Source organism: Doryrhamphus excisus, chromosome 1, assembly GCF_030265055.1.
Source record: "Doryrhamphus excisus isolate RoL2022-K1 chromosome 1, RoL_Dexc_1.0, whole genome shotgun sequence".
Lineage (NCBI taxonomy): Eukaryota > Metazoa > Chordata > Actinopteri > Syngnathiformes > Syngnathidae > Doryrhamphus > Doryrhamphus excisus.
The window spans coordinates 35,204,624-35,229,691 of record NC_080466.1 but is presented as its reverse complement, the minus strand read 5'-3'; the positions used below and the strand labels follow the sequence as shown (position 1 = coordinate 35,229,691).

At 40.6% G+C, this 25,068-nt stretch overlaps 2 protein-coding genes across 3 annotated transcripts; one reads left to right on the top strand and one right to left on the bottom strand.

Moving 5' to 3' along the window:
- Positions 1 to 877: 877 nt before the first annotated feature.
- Positions 878 to 3,610, bottom strand: LOC131132674 (chemokine XC receptor 1-like). Its single transcript, XM_058078522.1, has 2 exons — positions 3,589 to 3,610; positions 878 to 2,301 (listed from the first exon to the last, which is right to left on the bottom strand). The coding sequence occupies exon 2, from the start codon at positions 2,297 to 2,299 to the stop codon at positions 1,247 to 1,249; it is 1,053 nt and encodes a 350-aa protein (XP_057934505.1). The 5' UTR covers positions 2,300 to 2,301; positions 3,589 to 3,610; the 3' UTR covers positions 878 to 1,246.
- Positions 3,611 to 4,059: 449 nt separating this feature from the next.
- Positions 4,060 to 24,055, top strand: LOC131138604 (FYVE and coiled-coil domain-containing protein 1-like). Of its 2 annotated transcripts, XM_058087672.1 has the most exons (18): positions 4,060 to 4,130; positions 4,547 to 4,619; positions 4,693 to 4,799; positions 4,872 to 4,997; positions 8,949 to 9,055; positions 9,754 to 9,897; positions 11,581 to 11,674; positions 12,374 to 14,710; positions 14,784 to 14,876; positions 17,740 to 17,858; positions 17,984 to 18,145; positions 18,243 to 18,383; positions 19,392 to 19,606; positions 20,475 to 20,601; positions 20,778 to 20,882; positions 22,196 to 22,406; positions 22,471 to 22,580; positions 22,668 to 24,055. In XM_058087672.1, the coding sequence occupies exons 2-18, from the start codon at positions 4,559 to 4,561 to the stop codon at positions 22,741 to 22,743; spliced, it is 4,335 nt and encodes a 1,444-aa protein (XP_057943655.1). In that variant the 5' UTR covers positions 4,060 to 4,130; positions 4,547 to 4,558; the 3' UTR covers positions 22,744 to 24,055. The 2 variants fall into 2 exon arrangements, with proteins under 2 accessions (XP_057943655.1, XP_057943663.1); XM_058087680.1 differs by lacking the exon at positions 9,754 to 9,897.
- Positions 24,056 to 25,068: the final 1,013 nt, after the last annotated feature.

Sequence of the window (25,068 nt, the reverse complement as noted above, 5' to 3'; positions counted from 1 at the left end):
TCATCTTATGATATCTGAAGTGTTGTTATTTTTGAGAGGAAGAATAAATCCTGAGGGTGAATATACGTCAAGTCATCGTGAATTGTCTTCCGTATTCTGTACCACAGGATTTTCAAGGCATACAACATTTACTGTGCTATTGCATGACCTTTTACTCACTTAAAGAGTTGTTCCTTTTTATTCAATTGCTGGTTAATATTGCATTGTTTCTTATGGGCTGCTTGTCATTACTCACTTGATAGATTCTTTGGTCATATAGTCATTTCTGTACTGTACCTACTTTGAAGCAAAAATTACTTACATGATGACTGAATCCCTAAACACGTCTGAAATCTACTTACAGTATATGTAATGGATGTATGTCCAGTTATTTTATAAATTATTGGCCTGTCATTTTTTTTGGGGGGGGGGGATTATATATCTATATCTATATATATATATATTATGACAAAATGAAGGTAAAATGCCGACTCTAACATGGATATGGCCTTGCTGCATCTCAATCTTTCTTCTTAAATTAAAGTAAGGGTTGTCACCCCAGCACATGCTAATTAAGTTACCTTCCAATGTCCAAATTAGAGCAAATGATCCTGAACTAATTGTCGTTCGATGACACCCTTTAACTGCATGTTGCATTTAAAAACAATAAGATATGCTACATTTAATTGAAAATGTGAGTTGGGAACAGACTTGCTGAAAGATTTGCTGTATTATACATATATACATATACATATTCCGTACTTTACAAGAAGGTTTGTATCTAAACTGACTAAAGTACACAATGCATTGCCATAACACTGGCATATAAAATAATGATAAAGAACACAACAGACAAGCATGAATGAGAAGCCCTTAGCCAGGAAACGTGACATTATTGTTTATTGCTGGCCATGGTCACACACTATTATACACGATTACATACAGTTCATCATAAAAACTCCCAAATTAAAGATGATTGCAGCTAACTTGCAGACAAAGCATAGTTTTTACCTGGTCATGTCACGCATTGCATCACTTGTTGCTAGGCCGAATTTATGGTGGACATTCGTATTTGGACCCCATAGATTAATAAATAAAATGGGCAAATGGCGCCCCCTATGGGTTGTGATCACAATGCTTTGGACGACATGCTAGCATGACTATTAACTATTTAAAGAAAACATCATAGGCGACAAAGGAAATAATGATTAGTTTTAATATCTATTGAAGTACCCCTGCTTTTAGGTATTAATGACGGAAAGTGGAGCTACACAAAAAGCTCGTCCCCGCTCGACAGCGACGTGATGGTGGGCCGACTTCGTCGACTGCATGCATCGCCGTAGCGCCGGCTCCCCATCATCCTCCTCAGGTGGCGTTTGAATTTGGAGCCCACAAAAACATAGAAGATGGGGTTGAGGCAGCAGTGTGAAAAGGCCAAAAGCCTGTTGACTTGAAAGGCATAATCCAGCACATTGCGCCCTGGACACCTTTCCGCCAGCGTCGTGGAGTCAACGGGCGTTTGCGGCCAGAAGTGTAAAGATTTTAGGAAGAGCGTGATGTTGTAAGGAGCCCATCCTATAAAGAACACTAGCAAGAGCGTAAAAATGAGTTTAAAGGTTTTGTTCTTGCGTCTTTGGGAGGAAGGACGCAGCAGTCGGCACAGGATCTGAGAATAGCAAAAGATGAAGACGCCAGAGATGAGGATAAAAAGAAGGTTTTGCTGGTAGATTCTCCAAAGGTTGGCGTAGGAATCCTCGTATTCACAATGGCCCAGTCCATCTTGTTGTATGACCTTGGAGAAGATGAAAGCTGGGCTGGCCACCAGGATGCTGAGGATCCAGATGAACACAGAAGCTACTAGACTGTAGGAGCCTGCCGCAGACACCAGGCAGGAGAGAGGGTTGAGTACAGCCATGTAACGCTGGGCTGTCATGACGATGAGGAGCAGGCCGCTGCTGTAGAAGCCCACGTCGAACACGAAGCTCACCAATTTGCACGCTCGCTCCCCTAAAGTCCATCCGAACATATGGTAGTAGGCCCAGAAGGGCAACTCTGCGGTGAAGAGGAGGTCTGACACTGCCAGGTTTAAGATGAAGGCGTTGGTGAGGGATTTGACGTTCTCGTACTTGAGCAAAATCACCATGACCAGGGTGTTGCCCAGCAGACTGAGGACCACCACCATGGAGAGGAAGAGGGGACTGGAGATCTTTCCAAAGTGTAGGAGACCTGTCGTATTGCACATTTCATCTTGGTAGACTTCATCGTAATCATAATTATCATACATCCAGGTAGTTACTGTCATATCTTCTGTTGCAGCCATGCCTACGAGGATGAGAAGGAGCAAATCACACAAAGAGAACTCAACTTCCATTTGGTCCTATGATCATACATGTATGATTTCTCAATCAGAAATCACTCCACACTCTTTATTGCTCTCTGGTTCTACCATATCTTACTTATTGTGTGGAAATATGGGCTAATAACTATAAAAGCAATCTTCACTCGCTAAATGTACTGCAAAAAAGGTCAGTAAGGATAATTCATAATGCTGCCTACAGAGAATATACTAACTCCTTAGTTCTAAAATCACAAATACGTCAACTTGCTGATATAGTTCATCTTCAAACAGCTACAATAATGCATAAGACTAAAAATACCCAATTAGCTAAAAATGTCATCCAATACTTCTCTACAAGAGAGGAGAAATATGATCTCAGGGAAGAAGTACATTTGAAACACTTCTATGCTAGGACTATGTTAAAAAGCCATCGCATTTCAGTATGTGGAATCAAACTATGGAATGGATTGAGTAAGGACCTCAAACAATGCACAACGATGAGCCAATTCAAGAAACAATACAAGCAGTTGATGTTTGCTAAATACAAGGATGAAGAGTCTTGAACCAGTCATGATGTGCTATATATATCACTATATTGACACTTACTATGGTACCCATTATGGCATTGGATGCTCATATCACCTCCTACTTCGGTACGTGATAAAAAAAACTTAAACTATATTAGGAAAGCAGGAAGTGAACAAATGTAACAGTTAGTGATTGTAAAAGTACCAGATGGAGGGGTAGGATTTAATAAGCTTTGCTTCTTCCTACTCCTTTTGGACATGTGGAACTGTGAACTGATTATGGGATGCACTCAATTGTAATCTGATGCATGTTCAAATGAAATTAAACCATTACCATGTACACAGAACCTCTAAACTCCAGGACTAATTTCATAACAATTGATTCTACAGATGAATATGAGCAAATATGCTAGAATCTGACTCATTGTTTGTACAGCTTGTACAGAAGTATCAGACTGTTAATGTGCTCTGTCCCAAATAAATAAAATAAATTATCCATAGGAGACTAACTAAAGTGAATTAATCAGTTCCAGAGTCGAAAAAGTGTTGATTGTGTTCAAAAAGTACAACACATCTGAGTCTTTCAAGATGTCAACACTAAATTTCTTTGAATGAATTACATTAAATAATCAATACAAATGATCAACACTACTGATATATTGTAAAAGAACAAATACGGACAATGTTAAAATAATTTCAATAAATATCTTATTCATAAGTGTAAATAATGAAGAGAAACTGTACCTGCACAAATGCTACAGTTAACACGCCAGTGTCCTTTATTTGGAGATGTGTGAAACCCACGCTTCCTTATGACCCATAGCTGTAACATCATTTTCAGGTTGTCCACACCTAATAGTTTCACCTCTTGCAATTTTGAGGAACTAGTCAATTAACACAACCAATATAATTTTTAATGCAGATACAGAGTGCAACATAAAAGAGTGCAATTATGTCATGACTTTGTCTATCTATCACAAAAAAATAGAGAACGTTTGTGAAGTGGCTGTTCAAAGGTTACACACATATTTTTTTCATAAATTCTACATTTTACAAAACATAATTTACTAGCATCTCCTTTAGCGGGTATACATTATATTTCATAAATATCATTAAGAAGAAGAAGAAAAGAAAAAAAACCCTGCTCGTCGCAACCGAACTTAAACCGAATGGTCGAGTCTCGCCTACCCGGTTGGTCAGCCTACCTGTCAATCACTAGTTGGTACCGTCCCACTCAGGAGCATTTTCCACATTTCTTGTGGTCACTCTTGGTAATTCTACATTAGGTAAGTGTCATTTTGTCATTTTCTTATGCGATAAATGTTATTTTTTCCTTTTATTTTTGCTATGTGCGTATTTGACAATTTAGGTGTAAAAATAGTTACAGTACCCGGAAGAGCAGGTGGCTGTAGTATAAATAGCGGTCTCCTGTGGCGTGTCGGTGTTATGTTTCTGTTAGCTTGTCGCCGCCTGTAAAGCGTCTATTAAATTACATACGCATGTTTTGTCATGGTTAAGCAAATAAAGCATGAATTAAGTTCAAGGATGTGGTCTCTATTCTTGTTGTCTGAAATTAGCGTTAACGAATTGGAGCGACACACCAGTTTCCCTCCCCACTGTGAGCCATTATAATGTGTGTGGCTTCAAATGGTCTCATTCCTTTTTAACAACAACAGTAAGATAATTATTTATTGTAATCCAGAATTTCTCCACAATGGCCTCCTGCACATGTGTTGGCCAGAATCAGCTGCAAAGGATCATTGGAGATCTGCATGGTAACAAAACATAACTATGCACCGCATCATATTGACAGAGCTGTTTCTAATGTTTTCTTACATTTTGTGTTAGATTCGGTGTTACAGTTGAGTAAAGAACACAAGGAGTATTTGGAACCTGTAACCGACGACAGCACCAACCTGCGCAAGTTCTTTTACAAGCTTGAGTACCTGCTGCAGGTACCATCAGTGCTGGAAACTGACCGTCTGTTTTTTGTTGTATTAATGAGACGGATGATTGATGTTTTTCAGTTTGACTTGAAGGAGAAGACAACCTTTCTCGGCCAGAGAAAAGACTACTGGGATTACTTCTGCGACTGCCTGATTAAGATCAAGGGTACTAATGATGGCATCCGTTTTGTAAAGTCTATCCCTGAGGTAATCCCACCGTGCACGCCCACACACACACACACACACACCCGCACACACACCTGAGATGCAGCAATGGCGTGCAAGGCAAGTACCGACACAAATACACTGAGCGTATAATCATCTAACTAATCCTGTGGTCAGTCACTGGGCACCACACACATCAATTCATTCGGCTTCTTTCACCAACAACAACTCTTCAAGTGGTGAGCTTCTTCTCTGATAACATATTTCATAGAAATTTCATAGAATTCATCTTGTATTTTTTTAAGCTGGAACATAACTAATGCTTTTCTTGAGATTAAAAGCCGTTACGTTGTCATCTTGTTTATTTGCCCACAGATGATGACAATGACTTATATTTTGGAACTTTAAGTCAACATGGATGCCTCACTTTAAGGCAGTAGAACATTCAGTCAAGAGAGATAATGATAATAATGAAAGGATATATCATGATGCAAATATAATAATAAAAAGTTAGATTTCAGTGTTTACCCAAATAGCAGCCTGCCAATTTTATAACTCATTATAACTCGCTAATTTTACCTTGTTAAACCTATTGGTGTTCGACTTTTCTTACATCTATCTTTACACACTTTGCCTAGCTGTCATTGGCAGCAGCTCGCTAGCTAAAATTATCCGACTAGCTTTGCCTTCAGACTCCAAATATGACCTTTTACCATAACATTTTGTTTTTTTAGAACAAACAAGCAATGTGGTTAGTACAGAGATTGTTTTTGTCCATGGGGAAGTGGATATAATGTCCTCGCATGTGCTAACTTTTTCAAGTGTCACTGAAGCCTTTTGTTCTCTTATTGTGATTGTGTGTGGTTGTGTAATGAATATAAACGTGGTGCAGGACACGTATGAGGACTGTAAGACGGTGTTAAGATGTGCTGTAGGTGTGGCAGAAGAGTTCATGGTGGAGGTGGAACTGAATCAGGGATCAGCTCTGAGCCCCTTCTTGTTTGCTATGATGATGGACAGGCTGACAGATGAGGAAGCGGAACTGGAGGTAGCGGAGATGAGGATGCTGAGGTTCTCATTGGGAGTGACCAGGATGGATAGGATCAGGAACGAGAACATCAGAGGGACATTACATGTTAGAGGCCTTGGAGATAACGTCAGACTGAGATGGTTGGGACATGTCCAGAGGAGAGATAATGATTATATTATTAGAAGCATGCTGAATTTAGAGGGGTGGCCAAGCCTGCAGGGTGATTTAGGGCCATCCCTAGTTTGTTGTGCTCATATCTATTTAATGCCATTTTATGCTCTTAGTTGACCATTGAAACACTCTAAAATTAATATAAAATAACTAAGTAATCTCAAAATATGTTAAGGAAACAGTAAATGGTAATGGTTTAATTTTATTTGAACATGCATCAGGTTATAATGGAATGCATCACATAATCAATTCACAGTTCCACATGTCCAAAAGGAGTAGGAAGAAGCCAAGCTTATTAAATCCTACCCCTCCATCTATTACTTTTACAGTCTGTAACTGTTACATTTGTGATGTCACCATATAATGACACAATGGTTACCATAATAACCATCAAAATAGTGATATATAATAACAAACAAATAAACAGAACATGACTTGTTCAAGAGTCTTCATCCTTGTATTTTGCAAACGTCATCTGCTTGTATTGTTTCTTGAATTTGCTCATCCATGTGTCCATAAGTTCCTTACTCAATCCATTCTATAGTTTGATTCCACATAGGATTTACAGAAAGTGTGCAATAATTATTTAAACAAACGTAGGCATTTGCCTAAATTTGGGCGCGCTTCTTGTTTGAATACCTTTAGCTCTAATTATTGGAATGCAAAATTTGTTCGGCAAGCTCAGTAACCCTTGATCTGCATACACAAATCATGAGAAAGCATATTTCAGGTGGCCAATTGCAATTTGTTCTCCTCTTTGCATCATCATCGAAGAGTAACACCACGGTAGCCTAAAACAACTGCCAAATGACCTGAAAGCAAATATTGTTCAACATCATGGTTTAGGGGAAGGATACAAAAGCTAGCTCAGATATTTTAGCTGTCAGGTTCCACTCTAAGGAACATAGGGATGAAATGGAAGCCCACAGGGACAGTTCTAGTTAAGGCTCGGAGTGTCAGGCCAAGAAAAATCTCAGATAAGCAGAGGGGAAGGATGGTGAGAACAGTTAAACTCCAAATACCTACAACATGATCTTGGTGCATCCTTCAACTATTCAGCCATCCTGGAAAAGTCATGAAGAAGAAGCCTTTTCTGCGTACATGTCATACACGGAGTAGCTTGAGGTATGCTAAAGCACATTTGGACAAGCCAGCTTCATTTTGGTGATGTGGACCGATGAAAGTAAAATGGAGTTATTTGGACATAACAAGAGCCGATATGCATGGCGAATGAAGAACACAGCATTCCAAGACAAACACTTGCTACCCACAGTAACATTTGGTGGTGGTTCCATCATGCTGTGGGCCTGTGTGGCCAGTGCAGGTACTGGAAATCTTCAACTTGAAGGTGGCATGGATTCCAGTCAGTATCAGCAGATTGTTGCCAACAGTGTTCAAAAATCAGTGACAAAGTTGAAGTTGGGGCTGGATACTTCCAACAAACAAGACAATGACCCTAAACACTGCTCTAATTCTACTAAGACATTCATGCAGAGGAACAAGTACAATATCATAGTAATAACTATAAAAGCAATCTTCACTCTAAATGTACTGCAAAAAAGGTCACTAAGGATAATTCATAATGCCGCCTACAGAGAACATACTAACTCCTTATTTCTAAAATCACAAATACTTGCTGATATAGTTCATCTTCAAACAGCTAAAATAATGCATAAGGCTAAAAATAACCAATTAGCTAAAATGTCATCCAATACTTCTCTACAAGAGAGGAGAAATATGATCTCAGGGAAGAAGTACATTTGAAACACTTCTATGCTAGGACTACGTTATGCTAGCCATAGCATTTCAGTATGTGGAATCAAACTATGGAATGTGCTATATATATCACTATATTGACACTTACTATGGTACACATTATGCCATTGGATGCTCATATCACCTCGTACTTTGGTACAAGGTGCATTATTAAAAAAAAAAAAAAAAAAACCCTTAAACTGTATTATGGAAAGCAGGAAGTGAACAAATGTTAGTGATTGTAAAAGTACCAGATGGAGGGGTAGGATTTAATAAGCTTTGCTTCTTCCTATTTAAAGCGGGCTATCCATGCTCGGAAACCATCAAACCTGACTCAACTGGAGATGTTTTGGAAAGAAGAATGGTCAAAAATACCTTCAACCAGAATCCAGACCCTCATTGGAAGCTACAGGAAGCATTTATATCTGTAAAAGGAGGATCAACTAAATATTGATGTCATTTTTTTGTTGGGGTGCCCAAGTTTAATTATTGCACACATTCTGTAAATCCTATAAACTTCATTTCACTTGTCATCTATCACTGTGTTGGTCTGCTATATGATATATTTAACTACAATGGCTGATCCCAACAACCAGTCATTTATTAAGGAAAATCTTGAAAATGATCAGGCTTGCCCAAACATTTTCATACATACATATATGTTAAAATGTCTTCATCAGTTACTCTTTTGGTCTTCTTGTGTTGTGTTCCATCAATCACAAATTTGAAGGACTCTCCAGCTGGTGTCCTGAAAGGAGGCTGTCTTGTTCAAATCCCTCCATCTGCTAACGTGACAGAGACATCAGACTTCCAGGAGGACCTCGGTGCAGTTTTTTTTACATTGAAGGGATCTATTTTGCACAAGCATACATTTGCACAGTTTCATTTTAGATGACAGCTCACAGGCTTAGTCTGTTTGGATTACGGACAAAACGACATCTTGAATACGCCATCTTACAATCAATTGGGGAGACACAGCGTGTGAATATCCAGTCCATTATCTGTGATTAATTATGTTATTATTTGTATGTCCTCAGTTAAAAACGTCGCTGGGGAAAGGAAGGGCCTTCATACGCTACTCGCTCATTCACCAGCGTCTTGCAGACACACTGCAGCAGTGTCTCATCAATCAGAAAGTCACAAGGTCAGTAGAAAAGCATACACACACGTATACAATTTTGTTTTGTGCCATGCGACTGTTTTGTAGGGCTCCTTTCCCATGAAGTGTAAGTCCCTCTTCCTTATTTAAGTATATCTTAGTTCTTCTTTCGCAGTAGAAACATTTTCCCCGTTGACGCCTACAGTGAATACTTGCTTCCCAAACCCAAAAGCCCCAGTTCAATACAGAATAAACCACCATTCAATATGTAATCTACTGTCTGTAATTTGCTGTGGTTGTTTTCTTTTGTTCCATGTACTACAAAGTACAATACCATAACAATACAAGTTTGGTTGCACTAGTTATTCATTCATTCATTTTCTACTGCTTATCCTCACAAGTGGTGCTGGAGCCTATCCCAGCTGTCAACCATTCACACTCACATTCATACCTATGGAGAATTTGGAATCGCCAATTAACCTAGCATGTTTTTGGAATGTGGGAGGAAACCGGAGTACCCGGATAAACCCCACGGGGAGAACATGCAAACTCCACACAGAGATGGCCGAGGGTGGGATTGAACTCGGGTCTCCTAGCTGTGAGGTCTGTGCGCTAACCACTCGACCGCCGTGCAGCCCCTGTGCACTATGTAGTTATAATCACAATAATCAACATTGTTAAATTGCATAAGTAAAGTAGATTGTGTAAGTCTTGTTCTATTTTCTGGGGGTTATATTCCACAGTGACTGGTACTATGCCCGGAGTCCCTTCTTGGACCCCCGCCTCACCTCGGACATCATAAACTATTTGTACGAGCTCAACCAGATCCAATTTGACGTGGCGGCCCGAGGTTACGATCTGGACGTTGACTGGCCAGCTTTTGCCAGGTAAAGACAGGTGCTCACTCATGTTGATAGCGGGAACCTCGACTGAGGCATTGATGTCAATGTAATATGTTTTTTTTGAAAATAATTGTGAAAAGATTTTGATGTCAGTGTGTAAAGAGATGATCTCAATTTGGTGTAAATTAATTACCGTATTTTCTGGACTCGAAGTCGCACTTTTTTTCATAGGTTGGCTGTTCCTGCGACTTATACTCCAGAGCGACTTATAAATGAAAAAAGTGTTTATGTTACATAAAAACTGGACACCTTGTCTGTTCATGTTTATTTGTTGTGTAGCTGAATAAGCATTGTGTTAGCATATCTTACATCTATTCAGCCTGTTCTCTATTCTTTTATTGTTACAACTTGCCTTCCAAGAGGACGTAATATCTGTTTTGGTCAAGTAGTTTGGAAAATAAATTACCCGCAAAAAATGCGACTTATACTCCAGTGCGACTTATGTTTGTTTTTTTCCTACCTAATTATGCATTTTTGGCCTTGTGCGACTTATACTCCAAAGCGACTTATAATTCAGAAAATACGGTAATCAGGTTTTGTGGCTGTGTCTCAGGCTAGCACAGTAATAGACTTCCCTCCCATTCCTCCTTGCAAAAGTCAAGTTGCATCGGGTTTGGGAACAGCTCTTCAAGTCCAACCACCAATTCTTGATTGGGCTTTGATTTCACCACCGTAGAATGTTGCCTTTTTGTCTTTGAACTAGTTCTGTGTGGTGCTGTGCATCCATCCATCCATTTCCTATACCACTTATCCTCAGTATTGTGATATCTATCGTAGTGCAGAATAAAAATATCAACGATACGATATAGTCCTCTTATCGTTTATTTTGTAATTTAAATTTTTATCTGGGCTGTGGTTAACTCAGCTAATGTAACAGCAGCAACACTGCCACTTTGCGGTAACTGGAGAGTAAACCAGCAAAACCTGAGGAGGAATTGGTTCCAACTCCATTTTTTGGACCAAACAACATTGACCATTCATTCATTCATTCATTTTCTACCGCTTTTTCCTCACGAGGCTCGTGGGGGTGCTGGAGCCTACCCCAGCTGTCTTGGGGCAAGAGGCGGGGTACACCCTGGACTGTTGGCCAGCCAATCACAGGGCACATATACGTAGACAAACAACCATTCACACTCACATTCATACCTATGGATAATTTGGAGTGGCCAATTAACCTAGCATGTTTTTGGAATGTGGGAGGAAACCGGAGTACCCGGAGAAAACCCGCGCATGAGAACATGCAAACTCCACACAGAGATGGCCGAGGGTGGAATTGAACCCTGGTCTCCTAGCTGTGAGGTCTGCTCACTAACCACTCGCCTGCCATGCAGCCCACAACATTGACCAAACAACGATAATCTGTAAAACATATTGTGACCAAATCATGACGAGGGATTCGAACTTAAAGAGACAGCATGAAAAAGAAACCCTACATGATCAACCGGGGTTTCAGGCATACTAGCTAGAAAACACAAGACTAAACACACACTACCATTGCTAGATCTGGATCCTGCAGTTTTATACTCCACAGTCTGCACTTTCATACATTTTCCTGCTGCCCTCAGAACACCTTGTTCTCCTCTTTTGTTGTCAAATTGTAAAGTTTTATTTGATGTCAGGTTTCCTGGCACGAGTCAACTTAATTTCTTGCCTTTCTTCACATGGAAGACGGACATTATCATCCTCGTCATCCTTTCGGTGGAGGCCTCCCAGTCCTTGCTCCAGCGCCAACAGTCTGGTTGGCAGCCATTCCCACAGCCAGGTAGACACACAAACAGCAGTGCAATTCCAGTACCATACATATCATATACTATATCTTCAATTAATAAACATGTCAACAATATATGGCGTCTGTTTTGTGCTAATGTAAACAAGGGTTTCAGGATGTTCGCTGATGCCGTGGAAGTTTGGTGTAAATAATTAATGCTATAGGCTACGGCGAGGCAGGTTTATTCATGTCCACGGTCCGTCTCTATTGGCAATTGTCAAGACACCATCTCAACCCACACAACACACTTTGGGCCTTCAAAATAAGAGCACTGCGGGCGGGCTACATTATCTTTACTTTTGTTAACAAAATAAGGGTGACAAAAAATTGCTTACGCCAACGTCGAGGCAGCAAACAAAGTATACTACTTTTCAAAAGTAAACATCTGTTGTGAGAGTGTACTCCTATAAAAAGAAGCTCCATAACATTTATATTCAAGTTTATATTCTGTGAGAAATTCATAGTAAAGTTGATAAAAGTTAATATCATTAAAAAAAATCACGGGGAAGTTCATATATTTCATTCAGAAAGAACTTAATTAGGGGCCTTAATCAAACCATGCAAACTTTTAGGACCCTGCTTCTTAAAAGCATCAGATTTACGTATCGTTAGGATCTGAAGCAGAACTGTAATCGTTCAGATTTAAACAATGCCCCACTCTGATGAAGGTCCTATGTTCCATCTGACATCCAGGATCGGGGAGAAGTCTTCCCTTGCAGTGTTGCAGAGAATCTCCGCCTCAAGCTTGATCAATCTGAACTGAGGCAGCACAAGCTTCTGGCACGGGTGGAGGAACTGGACAAAGAGGCAGCGAAGCTGAAAGATGTCGTAAATAACCTTCATGGCCAGTTGGTAGCAGTTCAGAAGACCGCACCCCCCTCGCTCTCTACAAACATGGATGTTAGTAATCACTATCAGACATGTTGGGAAGGTAAAAGCAATGAGCTTCAGAATAGACTGACTGCTACTGAGAACAAAAACATGAAGCTTCTGTCAAACCTGGATGATGCTCTTAAAGAAAAGGGCAAACAAACAACAAGTTATTGCGACTCGGCCTGGAAGATTCAGGAACTTGTGGAGAAACTGAAGACGGCAAAGGAGGAGAGGCTGGAGGCCAAGCGGGAGGCTGATGACCGAGCCAGACATTTAGAGCATGTGTCTCAGGAGCTGAAAATGAGGGAAGAGGAGTTGAGAACCAGCACGGAGAAGCTGGCTGATGTCAAATCCAGGGCCCAGGACGAGCGTGAAAACACCCTCAAGCGGCTGGAGGAGCTCCAAGGCGCCGTGGGTCGCATTCAGGGAGCCTTGACATTGAAAGAGAAGGAAAGCGGAAACTTGAGAGCGCAGCTTCAGCACCTGCAGTCCTCATTGGAATGCAGAGAACGACAAGCGGAGGAACTGAGGAGGAGGCTGCAGGAGGAACGTGATGAGATTGAGCGGCGATGTAGCATCAGAGATAACCAGAATGAAACCCTGGGGGTTCAGGTGCTGGATCTGCGTAAAACCCTGAATAACAGAGAGCTGGAACTTTCCCTCAACTCAGAGAGGATTAAGCACTTGGAAGAACATCTGGAGAAGCTGAAAATCCAGAATGAAAGTCTCCTTTCTAAACCTGCTGAAGACGACATGTGCGAACAAAGTGGGAACCTTGGGAACTACAAACCCCAGGACTGCAAGCTGATGGAGTTGAACGCCACACTACTGCAAGCTGTTAAAAAGAGCGAGGAGAGCATTGTCGAGCTGACCCACAGCAGGGAAGCCTTGTTAGACCAGCTCACTGCTGTGAGAGTTTCCGAGAGGTATCTCAGGGGAAGGGTGGAAGCTGCTGAAATGTGCGTGGAAGACCGTGAGAAGAAGCTTCTAGATGAAAACCGCCATTTGGAAGAGCTTGTTCAGAAGCTTCTTCTTGAGAAGGAGCGATCAGGGACTCAACTGAAGAGTGAACAGCAGGAAAACGAGGAGCTTCGAGAGGTTCAGTTCTCTTTGAAAAAACAACTGGCAGAAGCCCAAGAGGAGCTGAACTTGCTTTACGCCAAAGTGTCCAATTTGGATGAGAACCTCACAGAGTCCCAAAGAAGTAATGGGGAGCTGCTGGTGAAGCTCCAAGAAAGGGAGGCTAAGCTCAAAGAGCAGACCAATAAATGTGATCTTCTGCATGGTCGAGCAGAAGTGCTTGAAAGCAGGTCCTCAGAAATACACGATGAAAAAGGAGCTGCTGAGAGCAATGAGAAAACGCCAAAACTTCATGAGGAACATCTGACGTCTGAGAGCAAAGAGGCTCCTTTCAGGCTGGTGATTGCTGAGGCTCAACTGGAGCTCAACCTGAAGGAGGTGCACCGGCTCAGGGAGGAAGTGGTGGATCTCAGGGCTGAGCTCCTGTCTGGAACGGAGGAGAGAATGAAAGCTCAGGCTCTACAGGAGGTGACCGAAGCCTCCAGAGAGGATCTTAGAGTCTTGACAGAACAACTCAAGGCTCAAGTGGAGGAGCTCAACCGGCGGCATGTAGATGAGATTCTGCGTTCTCGTGAGCGGGAGGAAATGCTGATTCGCGAGCGAGATGGCGAGGCCCAGGCTCGGGCGGGCCTGGCTGCGGAGGTGACCTCCTCGAGAGAGGAGCTGCACAAGCTGAAGCAGCGCTATGATGCAATGTGCTTGGAAAACAGTGACTCCAGGGAAGCTCTACACCGGGCCAACACTGAAACAGCCGAACTGGGAGTTTGCGTGTGTATGCTCACGGCCGAGAAGGAGGAGGCTCATCTGCGCTGGGAGAGCCTCTCTAGGAAGCTGCGAGAGCTGGAGGACGAGGCCTCCAAGGAGGAGACGAGGTTGAATGCTTGTACTGAGCAGCTCCGCCGGGAGAACCAACAGCTTCTCAGCAAGCTCCATCGCGAGGAGGACCTGTGGGCAACCATGACGCAGAGGCTGCAGGAAGAGCTCAGCGAGGCCCAGGAGGACAGGAGCCGTGAGGAGGTGGAAGCTCTCCGCATGGAGCTGAGCAACCAGGCCGTCATTCACAGCAGCCAGCTGCAGGTCGGACGAACACCTGCAGAGTGGTGGGATATCTTACAGACGAGCTGCATCATCATTTGTGTTGTCTTTTTAGAGTCTGAATGAAGAGTTGATGGATGAGCGATTACAGCTGATGTCCGAGCAAGAGAAAGCTGCCGAGGTGGAAAAGAAACTAAGGAGTTTAGAGGTGAGAAGATCTTTAATGTTCATTAAAGGTCCCATATTATAATATTATTAAACGTCTTAAGACAAAAGACAGATTCTAATTGTGATTGTAGTATTGGTGATCACCAGAACAGGGATTTCTTGTAGGCACAATCATCATTTCTGTCCTGGGGAATATATTTACTGTGACACACATGAGCAGGAATATTAAAGAGCCTTAAATGGCATGTTTACTTTTTTTATTTTACTGGCGAGAGGAAAGCCATTTAAAGCCACCATTGATAAGACTGCCACCGAGGGAAGTACTAAAAAGGAAAAAAACACCAAGGAACGACTAACTTGTGAGTCTGTTGTGTTATCTATGTCATATTTTCTTTTCTCTGATATCGACTGTCTACTACTATATGGTAATGGTAATGGTTTAATTGCATCACATAATCAGTTCACAGTTCCACATGTCCAAAAGGAGTAGGAAGAAGCAAAGCTTATTAAATCCTACCCCTCCATCTGGTACTTTTACAATCACTAACTGTTACATTTGTTCACTTCCTGCTTTCCGAATATAGTTTAAGTTTTTTTTTTTATCACGTACCGAAGTAGGAGGTGATATGAGCCACATTAAAAGGTGCATCATCCATTTTTGAGCAAATTGAAGAATTTGTGCGCCTTATAGTGCCAAAAATCTGGTACATTGATTATTAAATATGATTGCCATATATTATGATTGTAAAAAAACACATTGTCACATTATCTTACCACTTTTCCATGAATTAAAAATCACATATGGAATACAGGAAGTGAATTCATGTACTGCAAGCAACAGATGGGGGCTAGGATTTAATGAGCTCTGCTTCTTCCTACTCCCTTTGAACATGTGGAACTGTGATTTCAATTATGTGATGTAGTCCATTAAAACTTGTATGTAGTATGTTCAAATACATTAAAACATTACCATTGCCAATTTGGTATCAAATTACTATGCAAACCATAGCCAAGACAAAAAAGTGAAGGTCAAATTCAAGCCATTCAAACGGAAGAACGCCAACATCAGAGTGGAATAAACAATATGTAGCATGATTACCGGTATGAAATGAATGAACCAATTAATTATGTTCAATATTTCAAGTTAATGAAAATAATGTACAGCAGTCAGGAGAATGTAAAACATGGGTCTCAAACTCAATGTACCTGGGGGCCACTGGAGCTAGGGTCTGGGCAAGGCTGGGTCGCATCAGGTTTTCAAAAAAAAACAAAAAAACGCGTTTATTAAAAACAGAAAAATATACAAACTTTTTCAGTGCTTTGGTTCCGATTTTCTACAATAAAACCTCTGATAAAACATTCCACTGTTCTCAAATATCTTAATTTTTATTTTTCTACACAAAATAAGATGAAAAATGAATAAACAAATCAAGAATAAAGAAAATCAATCAATCAGTAATAAATAAATATAATAATAATAATAAAACGGCAAATAATAAAAACTTAAGAAACCACATATGGTGGGTAGACAAATTATTTTTTCCAGATTAAAATGAACAAAGCATTATTAGAGCCCTGTAGACATGACAAAACACAACTATAGTCACATTTATACTTTTTTTATTTACAACATATTGCGCAACTGCAGGGTCTTGAGACACATGCTAACTCGCAAACTAGAGAGCTTGCGACCTAAACGGTAGCCTTCAAGTTATTTCCTTTAAACTTAAATAGCCAAAAACTTACCACTTCCACACTGATAGGGAGGATAACTATTAACAGTTATTTAACCTTTAACATGAACATTAATCAAACGTAATATTTTTTTTCTGGGTAGATGATACCATACTTAGAGGTTATCACATGGTTTGTCTGGTATCAGGCCAGGTATCATGCCCCCAAGTGTCAGTATCAGCCCGAGACCGAAGTGATGATCTTATTATCACATACTATTTAATCATGAGCTTATTATCACGTACTTTCGTTTTTCCATCATGTAACGTGCCAGAGAGTTGAATTTTGATTTGAGAGAATCAGGCTCTTATTCATCCCCATTTTCTTTTCTGATTGATAAAATAATGTAGCGACCCTGACGTGTTCATGTTGACATGTTGTGCTCTTGAGTGTCTGACTGTTCCGGGTGACTGTGAATGCACCAGGGGTGGAGGTGTGTGTTGAGGAAGCACTGTTGCGTTGCTGGCGGTGGTTGCAACGGCGTGGTTACGGCCGACAGTAGCCAGTATTGTTGTGTAATAAAAGCTTGTTAGCGATCACAGTCGTGTCCTTTCCATAGCGTCGGCAACGACGTCACAATAAACATAGACACATATTTGTCTAACTCAGGCGGGGGAATACTTTCTACCAGTCTTCGTTCGTTCTTGCAGTTGCAGTCGCCCTTGGTTTTCCGACTTGTATTTGCATTTTTAGTTTTTTCGATCATTTTAAGAGTGTCCTCCTCATTAAAGGTGATAAAACGTTCAATTTCTAATATTCTGTTTGCTATTTTCCCTATTGGTCTTTCGCCGGGAGTGTCAACCGCTGACATGTTGACAGAGCACAGACGGCAGCAAAACAAACGCTCGTGCGCTGTTCTCTGTTGTTTCACGGGCACGATACCAGAGCAGCGCGCTCTGATTGGACAGCTACGGGGGCTGATACTGGACATGGTTAAACTCTATATTTTATCAGTATCACTGCCCTGGGCTTTGACACAGTATCATTTCGGACTTTTCCCGTATCATTCATGGGCGGTTTCTAGGGTACAGGGCCAATTAATACTGTAGTATGTGATAATGGTCATTATCATAATCAGATCCCCTTCAATACGGTGTACCTCTTATGATGTCACAGTAGTTATTTGCATAGAACCAATGTCTCTCTATGATGTCACTTACCGTTGCTAGGCTGAGGCAAAGCGATCCCGCCAGCAACTTGCAGAGAAAAACATCCAGATGACCCAGTCGGAAAATCTCATTCAGCAGCAAAAGGACATGCTCAACCACCTGAGAATTCTTTTATCGAGGTGAGATAAATATTGTTTGTATAAGCCTTTAATATCTTGTGTATCGACAGAAATGCTTCTTTAGGATCATTGTAGGGTTTTATCATTCCTTTTATTGTCACTCATGGATGTGTGTTTGAGTTTAGATGTAAAGAGGACATGGAAGGGCTTCAGGTGGCCTTTCAGGAGCTGAGGAACACTCTGAGGAGGCTCACACTGGACAAAGACAACTTTGACCCAAGTTTGTCCTCTGCAGTTGACTACTTGTACCACATTGCGTCCGAGGAGAGGATGGTGAAGCTCATCAGGTATACAGATAGCCTCCCATTGCTGTAATGTCACAATTAGCATGCCAACCACCTATGTTGCCACGTGTGATGATGTACTTAATGGTCCTCTCTGCAGGAAAATGGACGAAGTGCGGCAGAAGATGGATGCACTGGGGGTTGATAAAAAGCTGCATGACGAAGAGACGGAACGAGACGTCAACGTCTGTCAGAGCTGTCGCACTCCTTTTGGCTGGAGGCACCGCAAATACACCTGCAGGTCGAACACACACATCTAGCCATCCAACCACATTGAGTCAGAGTTCATGATAAGTATAAGCAGTGTACCAGGGGTGTCACATGATCTTGTGTCACAAGATCTCACAACATTAAAACATGACAAATTTTCTTGGTCAGAAAAATATGTTTTTCTGGGACAATAAATACCGTATTTTCTGGACTATAAGTCGCTCCGGAGTATAAGTCGCACAAGGCCAAAAATGCATAATTAGGTTTAAAAAAAACGTACATAAGTCGCATTTTTTGCTGGTAATTTATTTTAGCAAGTTCTAACAATAAAAGAATAGAGAACAGGCTGAATAGGTAAGATAATATCATGTTTTATATTTTATATTTTATATTTTATATTTTATATTTTATATTTTATATTTTATATTTTATATTTTATATTTTATATTTTATATTTTATATTTTATATTTTATATTTTATATTTTATATTTTATATTTTATATTTTATATTTTATATTTTATATTTTATATTTTATATTTTATATTTTATATTTTATATTTTATATTTTATATTTTATATTTTATTTTATTCATTCATTAATTTTCTACCGCTTTTCCTGGGGGAAATGAATGAATGAATGCTATTTAGAGGTTTAAAACCATTTAAATCATTTCAAGTAAGCAAGGCATTCTTGGAACAAGGTTGGAATAGCACATTACAAATAAAATAAATGTCTCTGATGTTAAAATTTTTTGCATGTTTTAGCATCAGCAAACGTGATTAATTAAAATAATAATAACGTTGAATGTACCACAGCAGTATGGTGCTGTAAAAAATAAATAATAATATCAAATATTATTAATAATATTAAAATATTATTAAAAATTATTTAAATATTTAAAAGTGTTACTAAAATTAATATGACAAATTAGAAACTACCTTTCTTTCTCCAGTATAATAAAATACCTGCCCTTAGATGTCTTTGATGAATGACATTGCAATCAATTCATTACTAATGACTATTCTTTTCTAACCAGATTCTGTAGCCTCCCATATTGCCAATATTGCCTGACCAGTGCTGGGATCCACCAGCACGGCGGCGTCAAAGAGCACTGCTGTCGGGACTGCTGCAATCAGCGCTGCATAGAGGCTGAGCGTCCCCTACAGGAGGATGTCCCCAGCACCAGCACGGCGCCGTCGGTCTTCAGTCAGCAGTTGCAGCCTTTGAGAGCTGTGACCAGCTTTTCAGAAGGTGTGGTGGAATTTAAATTAAATACGTTTGGAACATCCATATGGCGGCACGGCGGTCTAGTGGTTAGCACGCAGACCTCACAGCTAGGAGACCAGGGTTCAATTCCACCCTCGGCCATCTCTGTGTGGAGTTTGCATGTTCTCCCTGTGCATGCGTGGGTTTTCTCCGGGTACTCCGGTTTCCTCCCACATTCCAAAAACATGCTAGGTTAATTGGCCACTCCAAAATGAATGTGAGTGTGAATGGTTGTTTGTCTATATGTCTATATGTATATATATCTATATGTGCCCTGTGATTGGCTGGCGACCAGTCCAGGGTGTACCCCGCCTCTCGCCCGAAGACAGCTGGGATAGGCTCCAGCACCCCCCGCGACGCTCGTGAGGAAAAAGCGGTAGAAAATGAATGAATGAATGAACGTTTGGAACGGCGATAGAGTGGTTAGCACGCAGACCTCACAGCTAGGAGACCAGGGTTCAATTCCACCCTCGGCCATCTCTGTGTGGAGTTTGCATGTTCTCCCCGTGCATGCGTGGGTTTTCTCCGGGTACTCCGGTTTCCTCCCACATTCCAAAAACATGCTAGGTTAATTGGCGACTCCAAATTGTCCATAGGTATGAATGTGAGTGTGAATGGTTGTTTGTCTATATGTTCCCTGTGATTGGCTGGCCACCAGTCCAGGGTGTACCCCGCTTCTTGCCCGAAGACAGCTGGGATAGGGTCCAGCACCCCCCGCGATCCTCGTGAGGAAAAAGCCGTAGAAAATGAATGAATGAATGAATGAAGTTTGGAACATCCATACATCTATTTTCTAGTCCGCTAATCCTAAATTTTATCTGACATATTTGGAGTGTTTGTGTGTATTCTCCAGGAGCGGATGACAAACCGGAGGATGGCGTGTTTGACATTACCACAGAGAAATTGAGTGGAGTCTATGTTCATGGAGCTTTTACTACAGCCTGCACTGCTGAACATGGACAGCAGGGGGCAGCACAAGAGTAAGTATCACATTTGAGTTCACTTGTATTGTTCCTGATAAATACCATCTTGAAAACCTTTAAATGGTCCCTGGAACAGCATTAAATACATTACAGTTTCAATTTGAAGGCCCTACAAATGCACTATGTGGACACAAGTATTGGGACACCTGAATATTGTCTTCTAATCCTATCAGAAGCAGCACAAGCACAGGAGATGTCCCACCACACGCCACAGACGACCACCATGGTGGTGCTGTGCAGGATGCAGAAATATACCTGCTCAAGTCTGGAGAACTCACGTAAATGTTTCACTTTTATTTATTTATTTTAAACATATTGCAGTATCCCGCTCACATGATCTCTGTCACGTGTTTGGATGTGGACAGGAAGTTTTGGATAATATTAACATCAAAATGGGAAGTGAGACTTGAGAGGCATGTGAAGTGAAACACAACCCCAAATAGTGATAGGAGCTTTTTTTTTTAAATCAGGTTTTATGCACAGAATACATCACATGGCAGGATATGATTCATCACTGTACTGCCAAGTAAAGAAAAATACATTCACTAGACAATTTTAGATGGATCTATTAATGCATCCCATGAGGCAGATTATAAAAAATAAAGGAAACCAACACTCACCAGACAACTTTAGATACATTTTATTAATGCCATGAGGCAAATTTAGATCTTCTCATTAATTAGTTATGAAATAAAATGAAAGACTATCCAAGTTTCTTTGTAAGTATTTCAACTTTTAACATACATGCTGACAACATGACTTGCAAGTCAGATGTCTTAATCTGTAAAAAAAAAAAAAAAAATATATATATATATATATATGTATATATAATATGTACATAATATATATATATATATATATATATTTTTTTTACAGATTAATGTAAATGTAGATTAATGTAAATGTAATTTATTTATGTAATATAAATATTTTTTTCCTTTATAAGTCGCTTTGGAGTATAAGTCACAGGAACAGCCAACCTATGAAAAAAAAAGTGCGTCTTATAGTCCGGAAAATACGGTATATACTATATATTCTTATATATTATACATATAGCTAATAATGTGACACTTTTTCAGATAAAATTTAACAAATAATTCAAGGTGGATTGTTAGAATTATAAGCGTAAAATACTGTGTGTGTGTTAAATATATATTCTGGCCCCCAGGAAACTTTTGTTAACTCAACTTTTCTTTTGTACTGGACTATGTACGATACAATGACTAGTAATGAACTGGTTGCTCTTGGCATGTAGTTGGGTGCCTCAAGCTGGGTGAGGGTGGTTGGATGTGGGGTTTTTATTCTTGTAGACAAGGAATAAAATATGTTTTGTTGGGATGAGGTTGGAATCTGGGTGTTTAGGGGGGCGGGACTAGATAAGTCTTGACTTCTTCCCATTCCCTTTCGAACAGGTATTTTTATTTGTGTTGATTTATGTTTGGTTTGTTGTGCTTTGAATGATGTTCGAAATACAGAAGGAGAAAAAAATACATGGCCCATGTGTCAAAAAGTTTGCCCACCCCTGCCTTAGACTCTTCAACCATTCTGACATGATGGTACATATGCATTGTTTTAATGCCCTCTCCTTTAGGTTGGCATCTCCCTTCACGGTGGGAGACATCTCAGCATTCGCTGACTCTCCACAGGAGCTTTTCATCAAGGCCAGCTGTTACAGCACCGTCACCATCAGCACGGACCGGCCCGGCGTCACCGTCACCTGGACCTTCACCTCGGAACCTAAGGGCATCTTCTTTAGTGTGGTGTTCCGGGAGAGCTCAGAGACGCCCCTGGAGCAAGCCAAGGTGGTACAGACATGTTCATCTTCAGTTGCTTGTACACTTTGAAACAAATCTTCTTTTCTGTCAGGTTTTGATCCCACTGACTCGCTGTAATTCCCACAAGGAGACAATAAACGGGGAAATGAAAGTTAGAAATCCTGGAGAGTACACACTCATCTTTGATAACTCCTTTTCCAGGTGCTGGAATCACATCTTACACTGATGAATCATCAATAGCTGGAGTAGCACCTTTTTTTTTTTTTAATGTTTTTTCCTGTCATGTAGGTTCATCTCCAAGAGAGTGATGTATCATCTGGCGCTGGACAAGCCGGCGGCGTGTAACAGCAGCAGCCTCTTGTGAGAGGAAGCATGTCAGACAGGTGTAGATATCACCTACATCAGTCAGTGCGGTCGAGATGTTAAGGTAACAGGAGCAGAGTCTACTTGATGTAACGAAACCTCGGATGAGGGACCTTCTGAGCACTTTGACAGCCACAAGAAAGAAAAAAACAGTGAATCAAAATATAATCCAAGAAATAAACATCTAGAAAACTGCATATTTTACAGCATCGCTGCGCAAGTCAACATTTTAATGCTATTTTATACGTAAAAATGCTTAACGTAACAGCACTGCCATGTGTATTCAAACATACAGTAAAGTCTCGTCATATCGATATTGTCGGGAGTCGGAAAAAATATCGATATAACCGGACTGTCGATATATCCGATCCTGCGCCGAACTGCATTAAAAGTGGGCAATAATGCACTCGACATTGTTCTATAGTATAGAACAGGGGTGCTCATTAAGTCGATCGCGAGCTACCGGTCGATCGCGGAGGTGGTACTGGTCGATGGCTGGTCGATCGCGGTGTGACATTAAAAAAATATCATCCCAGCATCAATGCCGTCACTTGATTGATATACAGGGCAGCCATTCAGATGACAACTGAATGTTGCCCTTTGGGTGACCAATCAAATCAAACAACGTCTCTAAGTGCAGCAGAACTTACGATGTCAGCCTATCATCCATCCCCGTTACTTGATTGACATACAGGACAACCAGTCAGATGACAACTGAATTTTGACCTTTAGGTCACCGCTCATGCGTAAACAACGATGCAAAGTGCTAAGCTAGTCGGCGAATTGCGAGATTTTAAGCCCTCGCTAAAGTTTATGGTCACTAAAATGAGTGAAGGAGCTGGACCAAGTAAAAAGGCAAAAACTGGACCAAGTAAAAAGGCAAAAAACATATCACTTCCATACGGATATGGAATATTATACGGATATTATGATACGGATATTATCCATGACTGATAAACATTTGGAAGTGTGCTTGAGGCTGGCTATCAGCAGCTACTGTCCGGACTATGCATCCCTGGCTGGTTCAATTCAGTGCAAGTCATCAAAGTAAACTCAGGTAATTACAAAAAATGTTAATAGTTAATTATGTGTGTTTTGCAATATTGGCTCATTTGGTTATGTAAGGTACATCAACATACATTGTACGTACAAATAATCCTCAATACATTTGAAAATAAATAGATGTTTTGCATTTTTGTAGTGGGTAGATCATTTTGACTCGGTCATTTTAAAAGTAGCTTGCATGCTGAAAAAGTGTGAGCACCCCTGGTATAGAACAATGTCGAGCAGCTTAAATCAATCTTTGCTTAAGGATTTCAATACCAAAAAAGAACACGGCGAACGGCTGCTTCCAGTCAACTTTATTTTTCACACTTCCACCACCAGAGCACAGCACACACACCGATTCCCGCACTTCCTGGTTCACAGGTCATGCTCAACCCACCCCACATAGCTGGCCAAACACATGCCTGCAACAGAAGAACCAACTGCGTTCGTGGTTTCTCTCGTGTGTATAGAATCTATACACACGAGAGAAACCACGAACGCCAGCATGTACATATGAAAAACAGTGATTATTGCAAGCGATAAAAAGATATCTGAATTCAACACAATTAAATACATGTATTTGTACGCTTGTGTCTTCGTTGGAATAGGTGTGTATGCTATGTCAGTTGGTTCTTCTGTTGCAGGCATGTGTTTGGCCAGCTATGTGGGGCGGGTTGAGCATGACCTGTGAACCAGGAAGTGCGGGAATCGGTGTGTGTGCTGTGCTCTGGTGGTGGAAGTGTGAAAAATAAAGTTGACTGGAAGCAGCCGTTCGCCGTGTTCTTTTTTGGTATTGAAATCCTTAAGCAAAGATTGATTTAAGCTGCTTTTGTATCGATATAAGCAGACCAAATTGGCTGGCGGGAGATGAAAAGGGCATTGTAGTAACCGGATTATCATAATAACCGGGTATCGTACTAACGGAACTAATTATATCATAAAAGACTAGAAATTTGCCGGGAAATGAAAATAGTATCGTAATAAGCAGTACTTCGATATAACCGATATCGATATAACAAGACTTTACTGTAATGGTAACGGAAATAGGGACAAAGATGACTTTTCATTCATCAGAGACAAAATTTGCAATATTATTGCAGCATCTACTGTATATCTTATTCAGTCTGCAGTTATCAAGTCGCTGTAGCATGCTATGATAGGCTGTGATAGGTTTACTAACAGTATATACTGTATACTAGATCAGTGGTTCTCAATTGATTTGGCTGTGGGACCCACCATCACACCTTCGATAACAAGCGGTGACCCAAACTGTGGACAT

Excerpts from the sequence above, each read along its gene's own strand:
- LOC131132674 (XM_058078522.1), bottom strand. The coding sequence starts at position 2,299 with ATGGCTGCAACAGAAGATATGACAGTAACTACCTGGATGTATGATAAT.
- LOC131138604 (XM_058087672.1), top strand. The coding sequence starts at position 4,559 with ATGGCCTCCTGCACATGTGTTGGCCAGAATCAGCTGCAAAGGATCATT. Across the intron at positions 9,056-9,753 it reads ATCAATCAGAAAGTCACAAG|TGACTGGTACTATGCCCGGA; the intron begins GTCAGTAGAAAA and ends TATATTCCACAG. Across the intron at positions 9,898-11,580 it reads GACTGGCCAGCTTTTGCCAG|ACGGACATTATCATCCTCGT; the intron begins GTAAAGACAGGT and ends TTCACATGGAAG.